The sequence below is a fragment of the Dama dama genome, chromosome Y, assembly GCF_033118175.1.
Source record: "Dama dama isolate Ldn47 chromosome Y, ASM3311817v1, whole genome shotgun sequence".
NCBI lineage: Eukaryota > Metazoa > Chordata > Mammalia > Artiodactyla > Cervidae > Dama > Dama dama.
Window position 1 is genome coordinate 1,185,644 of NC_083715.1, and position 7,990 is coordinate 1,193,633.

Sequence of the window (7,990 nt, forward strand, 5' to 3'; positions counted from 1 at the left end):
AATTTTATGGGCTCAAGGTGTCCTCAGAAGTATGAACCCCATCTCTTAATACAGAAAGAATAGTGAAAGATGAGCTAGATTAAGGAAGAGACTTTCAGAAACAGGATCAGAAATATTCAGCTAGAAAATCATTAAGTAATACAGGGCTTCCCAAACAGTTCATTAAGTTAAATTTGCTTGGGGGCAAGCACAGTGTTTGGCCACCTAAATAAAGTTGCCTAAAATTACATTTTGACATATATACATATATGTGTGTGTGTGTGTGTTAAAAAAGTTCAATGGTTTTAATTACATTTAGGTATAACAGCATGGAAAAAAAATTAAAACCTAAAAGTAAAATGATTCAAAAATGTACTTGGTTATTGAATATAGATAGTTAGATTTTCTCTAATGGGCAAATAGAAAGATACAAAGGAGGACAAGAAAGAAAAGATAAGATGTGGAGGGGGCAGGAAGCTGAACCACTGTGGCATGAAGGAAGAGAAATTTTGATCATCAATGATTTCTCTTGAAATATTTGGTACGAGAAGTTCAAAGTGATGAAAGAAAATTTTACAAACTGAATTGTGGAGAATTCAGTATATATACATATATATATGTGTGTGGAAATACTTCAAAATATGTTTTCTTGGATGCATCTCAAATATGAGGAATCTTTTATATCACTCCCCTCATTTCTTTTAATCAATATTGACCAATTTTCAAACGTCTGTCCAGGTTTAATGACAATATATATGCTTATATATACATATGAATGTATCTATATAAAATAGATATGTTTGCATAACAGAAAACATTGATAATTTGTTATCTAACATTTTTAATTATTAGATAATTTGTTTTCTAATAATTTCTGTTAGATATCAGAATTATTTCCAACTCCATGCTCCATCTCCACAGGAAATAGCCAAATTTTTTGTTGACTCAAACACTCCAAGACATGGGCAACCTGAAAAAAAAATTTAACCTGCATCTGAGATTTTCAGTCATATTTATAATTGAGCTCTAAGCCCAACACTTAATTTCCTTTCTTTTTCTAAGCAGTCCCTTCTTAAGATTGAAAACTATGAAAATAGAGAGAGAGGTAGGAGATTGTAGACCTCCTCGTGTTCCAAGATTCATTTTAATCAAGAAACTAGAAAAGCCAGAAACAAAGGAAAATAATCAAGCAATATACAATTGTAAAGATTTAGCAAAATCAATGATCTTTTGTTCCTCCTCAATGGCCATAGATAACATTCTCAGCAATATCCTGTGAAGTTTTAGAGATGCTAAAGCCCCCACCAGACTGAAATTTAAGTGCATATACCACAGAGTAGTTGTAACCAGACAGTTGATTATGTTGATTCCCGATGTCCTCAGTAGCAGACCATTAGTAGAATGCCCCAAAACCGATTACACACCCCATGGCCCAACCTCAATATGTCATTAAAATACTTCTCTTGAAACTATTTGGGGAGTGGGAGTCTTTGAAGCACCATCTGCTAGGATACCCTGCTTGGTCCTACAATAAACACATGGTTTCACTGAAACCCACAGTCAGTTGATTGACTTCATTACACAGAAGCCAGTAGACCCAAGTTTGGTTGGGTACCAGTACTGAATATTAAGTATGTGTATAGAAGGGTGATAAATCACTTTTATTTCAGAAACCAGGTAGATTTCTTGATGTGATTTTTCTGTGTGAAAATTCTTGAGGAATGAAATTTTGCAGGCTTCATGGTTTGGTTACTATTTCTGTAAGCAGCCTGTATTTTAACATGATGCTGTAGTAAACACTGGTTGAATGCTACCCAACAATTGCTAGGAGACCAGTGACTTTGTGATGTCACAGCTACCCTTCAATTGCTAGGAGACCAGTGATTTTGTGATGTCACAGCTTTTGACTTTCAGAACCACTGTGATGATCTAGAGAGTTTATCTCTGTAGGCCAGCCAAGCAGAATTTGAAGTTGCACTGTGTAAAGTCAGACAAATGAGAAAAGTATCTGAAGAAAGATTGATCTAAGATGGCACATATTTCTTCAGAAATTCAAGATGTTCCTCCAAAAGATGAATCAACTGGTTCAGAAACCTCCATTAGATCTTCTTTGTATGATTGTACACTTACTGGGGACAAGGTTTTGAGATCTATGGTTGAAGAATATGCTTTTCAGGCTTTGTATGAGGAAGTTGTGATAAAAAGGCCACGTTACACATTTTCTGTCTCTGAAACAGATGAGGTGAATGCACCTCTTCCACCTGGATTTCCTCAAAAATTGTGGGCAATAGTTGAAAGTGATCAGTTTGAATCTATTTGGTGGGATGAGAGTGGCACTTGTATAGTGATCAATGAAGAACTCTTCAAGAAAGAAGTCTTGGAGAGAAAGGCACCTTTCAGAGTACTTGAAACCAATAGTATGAAAAGCTTAGTTCGGCAGCTTAACCTATATGGATTTAGTAAGAAGCGACCAACTTTTCAAAGATCTGCTTCACTACCTGACTTTCTGGAAGAAGAAAACAACATCTCTCTTTTGAGCAAGGTATTCCAAAATATTCACTCGTTGGCAATATGTAAGATTAAACCATGTGAATTAGAAAGCATGTTCATAAAACAGAATTAAAAATTGAGATAGCAAATTGTTGAAAAAGTTTAATTTTTTGAAGTTGAGAACATCTGGAGGCTAAAATATTTGATATTTAACAAGCTTTCCTAGCAACTTGAAATCATATACAAGTCCTGAAGCTACTTATTTATGTATATGTATATACATATACATAGATGCATGTGTGTGTATGTACTGTATTTACTGTATATGTACCAATCATTTTTAGTTGAGGGACATAATTGTTTCTAACATGTTAGCTGTTAAAACTACTAATGGCTGTGTTTCATTTGATGCTATTTAATTGGTATCATTAAAGGTATACATTGTTATGGTTTAAATGTATTTGTCAGTTTTACCTTGGCTTATAAAGAAATTAAATAATTTTATCCTTTGATTTTAGCTACATATCTACTATAATCCAAATTTCAAAAGAGGCTATCCCCAACTGTTAGTAAGAATGAAAAGGAGAGTTGGGATTAACAATGTGTCTCCAATATCTTCATTAGTTCGAGATTACAAGACGAAGCATGTTAAAGCCAGGGTCAACACAGATGATCATAACTCTGATTTTCTTCCTGAAACTAGTGGAGAGAGTGCATTTTCAGCCTCCACAAGCTTAAGTGTGCCTTTCATACAAAAGCCTTATACCAGCCAGAGAGTCGCTAATACAAGTGCCCTACCTCCGTGTGACTTACCTTCCCCATCATCAATATCAGTTAGACAAACAGAACAGATTGTGGTAGACCAACCTGCTGTTTTAAATCAGGTGAGCATTTTTAATTGGCACTCGTATAGCAGCTACACTCAAGTAAATGGCCACCTTGAGGACATTGCTACTACAACTACGCCTACTTCTCAGAACCCCATCGTTTCTCCATCACAGAGCAGTTATTCTGGACTGATGGTGGAGCCTTCTAAATTTCCAGTTACCTATAGTGATATGTCAGCCCATGACAGTCCTTATCCTAAACAGCAACAGAGAGGCAACTCATGGTCCTCAATGCCAACGACCACTTATACATCTGCCTCCTCTCTTTCAAGTCAACTTATCAAGAGTCATCATTATATGAAAACCATGCTAATTAAAACTGACCTATCAAATAAGTGTCAGATTATGGAGCCTAATGAAGATTAAAATTTACTTTGAAAGATGTCAACAAATACCTATAATTCTTGTAACTGAGCAATAAAATTACTTGTTCATCGTCATAGTTTCATTTGCTTCATTTTCATTTCATAACTTCATTTTCAAACAACGAAGTGGAAATGAGGCTTTAGATCGATGTCTGGCTATTTCACTGCACTGTATTATAAACTCCTCTGTTCTGGAAAACTTTTGTTAACTGTCCTGGGTAAATGATACCTGATCTAATGTTTGTAAGCAAGAAAATGAGAGCAAAGGGAAAAGAGGTAATGGATATAAAGTGATTTCTGAAATCATCCCTGCTGAAATGAATGGGTGTCTTAAATAGGATAGCATGGGAGCAGGAAGAGATACAAACAAAATAAAAACACATGCAAATACATTGTATGTACCTTAGTGCATTTACATTTACATTGTAATCTATAAGTTATTGATAAAGTCTTAAGAGGTTAGACAGCAGATTGTTTTCATTACAGAAATTCCTTTTGTACTTGAAAATATAGATATTGTAGCATGTCCAAAACCATGATCACCATTAACCATTACTGTGATACCAAAGATAGCATGATGTAATCAGTGACTAGCCCATAGACAGCACAAGATATGTATTTTACAAGTGGTATTTTACAGGGTCATTTTTGCTCTACTGTCTTAAGGCATGCATTTATTTCCTGACACCAAGATTCCACCCTATATTTCCTAGTGCATGTTTACATGTTGCTTATCTGTTCCCACAGATACAGAATAAATTCCTGGTGGTGACTGTAGCATATCAGCCTGGTTAACAATTTCTTTGAAGACATGATATATATTTTCCTTAGTAATTTCATTATCTTTCTCTTATACTGTGCTTCTGGAGCTACAATCACACAAACTACTTTGTCATGCTAAGCCCCTTCTCACAAGTTTGCCTCAACTCCCTCTTGGGGTTAGAAGGAACTTCTCTGTGACCTCCAAGCTGAGCACAGATATCAGATCTTTCATACGTTTTGGGTCTACCTTCTTTACTTTATGTGTCTTTCACATCAGCTAAAACTTAGAGCCTGCAAATGACACATTTTAAGTACTTGCTGAATTATCAATAAAGAAATATAATACCCAACCAAATGCTATACACATTACTCAACAACATCCTATAACCTGCACTGTTATCATAATTGACCTTTCCTACTTACTGAGAAATTTTTCCAAGTTGATAAATATTTATTATATTTACATGAATGTCAAATGTAGGAATTCAAAATTCATTATAAAATGATTGCTGTTCTCATGAAGTTTACAGTCTATAAGAACCCATTCTAAGCATGTTATTTCAGGCCCCAGTTCCCTAAAATTTATAAAGGAATCATTCATTTTAATCAACTAAAAAAGTCATGGAGTAAGCAGGGATCAAAATCAATGGCTGATCATTAATATGATTTACAACAAAATGCTCTGAGCAGAGCTTCTGTTTGTTGGACTATCCAGACTCTCATGAACACTACCTAGAAATCTTGGCAATCTCAGAATTGAGGCCCTTCCTTTAGATAGTTGTGGCAACATTAAACCATGTCCCTGTTTTGGTATGGTAACTCACATAGGACAACACCAAGTTAAGTTCACCGTTCTCATTCTTACAGCTAACAGTGAAATCTCTGGAATATTTGTGTAGGTAAGGGAGTGGTTCACCAAACACACTCTTTTTCTTTTACTGAAAACGTTCATTAAATGTAGGTGAGAATACCATGCTTTAGAGGTAATCGTTTTACAGCACTTTGAAAAGTTATGGAAATTCGTGTCCTCCATTATCATTTCAAGCGCAGAATCCAATGACCTTGGTTTAGATTTCAGGTGTTTTACTGTATAGTCAAATGTGGATGCTTTGAGCAATGTCACTTTAAAGGTGATTCCATCTTCTATTTCAAGGCCATATACTTGAAATATATTCTATTCCTTCTCAGTCCCTTCTACCTTATTTTCATGTTCTGTTTAGAGTGGCAGGTCCTTCTCAGAAAGAACAGGATTAATCCACTTAGTCCTCTGTGATAACTTGGATAAGCATGGATAAGGACATGTTGAAAAGCTACTGTTTTGGTTCCCTCCTGAAAGCATATTATTAACCTGTACTTCAGTTGTCCTACCAATGGAAGCCTGGTTACATGATATATTACCTTGGTGAACAATTCCCATATGGCTTGAACATATCAGTGCCTTTAATTCTCAAAAGCATATAGAGAAAACTGCTCAATACTTTAGGGAAATATTGTACATTATTTCAATTTTATTTCCTTTATGTGTTTATTTTATAATTGGTGCCTAAAATAGTAAAAGTGAAAACAAAAATTTAAGTAATGTAAATACAGAAGATTTGGGCAAGGAGTAGAGAAATTGATGGGAGAAGTTCAGAGGATGAAATTGGATGCTTAAAATATCACACCGAGGAAACCAGATCTCAAAGAGACACGTGCACCCCAATGTTCATAGCAGCACTGTTTATAATAGGCAGGACATGGAAGCAACCTAGATGCCCATCAGCAGACGAAAGGATAAGGAAGCTGTGGTACATATACACCATGGAATATTACTCAGCCATTGAAAAGAATTCATTTGAATCAGTTCTCATGAGATGGATGAAACTGGAGCCCATTATACAGAATGAAGTAAGCCAGAAAGATAAAGAACATTACAGCATACTAACACATATATATGGAATTTAGAAAGATGGTAATGAAAACCCTATATGCAAAACAGAAAAAGAGACACAGATGTACACAACAGACTTTTGGACTCTGTGGGAGAAGGCGAGGTTGGGATGTTTTGAGAGAACAGCATCGAAACATGTATTATATATATATTTATATATATATAACAAGCCAATGTGCAACTGCAGGGCCTAAAGAGGTCAATATGACTTCAATTTTGTTACCCTACACCATTATTTTCATTTTAGCAAATCACAGAATATTGTTACATGCAAAATATTCTAAGATCACATGGGATGCAGAACAAAGGTATATCTTTTATTTTTTTTAATGAGGAATATAGATTATTCGTTTTTATTTTTATTTATTTTTTCTTTATTTTTTTTCATTTATTTTTATTAGTTGGAGGCTAATTACTTAAAACACTCTGATTTAATATGTCACTAGAGTGAAATCATTAATCTACAAATTAACTTCCAACATTAAGCCTAGAAAAAAGTAACGAGGAAACTCTGTGCAGTTCATAGGTGTCCTTCACTGAGTTGAGTTTTCTTTTCATTTCCTAAGTGTGTTTTGAGCATATAAGATTGTGACTGTTCATGTGTGTGTGTGTGTGTGTGTGTGTGTGTGTGTGTGCATCAGATTAAGAATGTGTTTGTGAGTATATGTCTGGGTTCTCTTTTGGAAATTTATGTTAGAGATTTTGGATGATGAAATGGCTAATTCCAAAACAGAAAGAGGCACAAATTAAAGTGACTATTTAAAACCCTGCTTTCACATTTCAAAGGGCAAGACAAATGGGTGAGTTGCAAAGGTTGAAAGCATTTCAATAATCACCAAGCTACTGCACCCAAACATAGTTAAAAACTATGGTACTCTCCCAATCAGCCTAGCAGAAGTTGAGTGGGACCTTAGATGTCTATTATGTCTGGCAATAACAAAACACCCACAGGCTAATATGGGAGTACCAGAGAAGCCTAAGTAGATGCCTGGAGTTTGAACCAGGCCTTCTTGTAATAGGATACTACCTTCCTATATGAGGATGCACACTCACCAGTAATGAAGACTATTCTTGGGAATCAAAGAAACTAAGGATGAAATCTGGAATTCTGTTCCCACAGGGTAGAAGCTGCCTTCCCCCTTCCCAAGTGTATCAGAAAAACAATTAAAATAGAAGGAATTTATAAGATCGCCCACATGCTTCTTACATAATACCTTAAATGTCCAAACCCCACCACACTGCTAATATGATGACTATACAGGACCTCTGGCTTCAACTCTGTGTGGCAATCATCATAAAATAATTTTATGCATATTTGATATGCTCTGATAATGCAGATCCATAAAACCAAAAATCTTGAGATCTGATTCAAAGAGGAAAACTTTGTACTCCCTGTTTTCAGTTTTATGGGGCTTTCACATGCATTCACACACGTCCACAATCCTCAACCTTCATCTGAAGACAAAAAGTGTGACATAAAGAGAAGAGGAATGGTCTATTCCCAGAGAAGGCAAGTGGCAAAATCAAAATGGCTCCGGTCTCCTACCTACATCCATCCTCAGTAATGTAGCACCTTG

At 35.4% G+C, this 7,990-nt stretch overlaps 1 protein-coding gene across 1 annotated transcript; it reads left to right on the forward strand.

Annotated features, from left to right (window-relative positions):
- The first annotated feature begins 2,008 nt into the window (after nt 1-2,008).
- Nucleotides 2,009-3,722, forward strand: LOC133053568 (heat shock transcription factor, Y-linked-like). The gene is made up of 2 exons (XM_061138121.1): nt 2,009-2,521; nt 2,988-3,722. Exons 1-2 carry the CDS (start codon nt 2,009-2,011, stop codon nt 3,720-3,722), a joined length of 1,248 nt encoding a protein of 415 aa, XP_060994104.1.
- The last annotated feature ends 4,268 nt before the right edge of the window (nt 3,723-7,990 follow it).

Bases quoted from the DNA above. Each gene is read 5' to 3' on its own strand.
- LOC133053568 (XM_061138121.1), top strand. From the start codon at position 2,009: ATGGCACATATTTCTTCAGAAATTCAAGATGTTCCTCCAAAAGATGAA. The intron at 2,522-2,987 runs GTATTCCAAAAT...CTTTGATTTTAG, and splicing joins ACATCTCTCTTTTGAGCAAG to CTACATATCTACTATAATCC.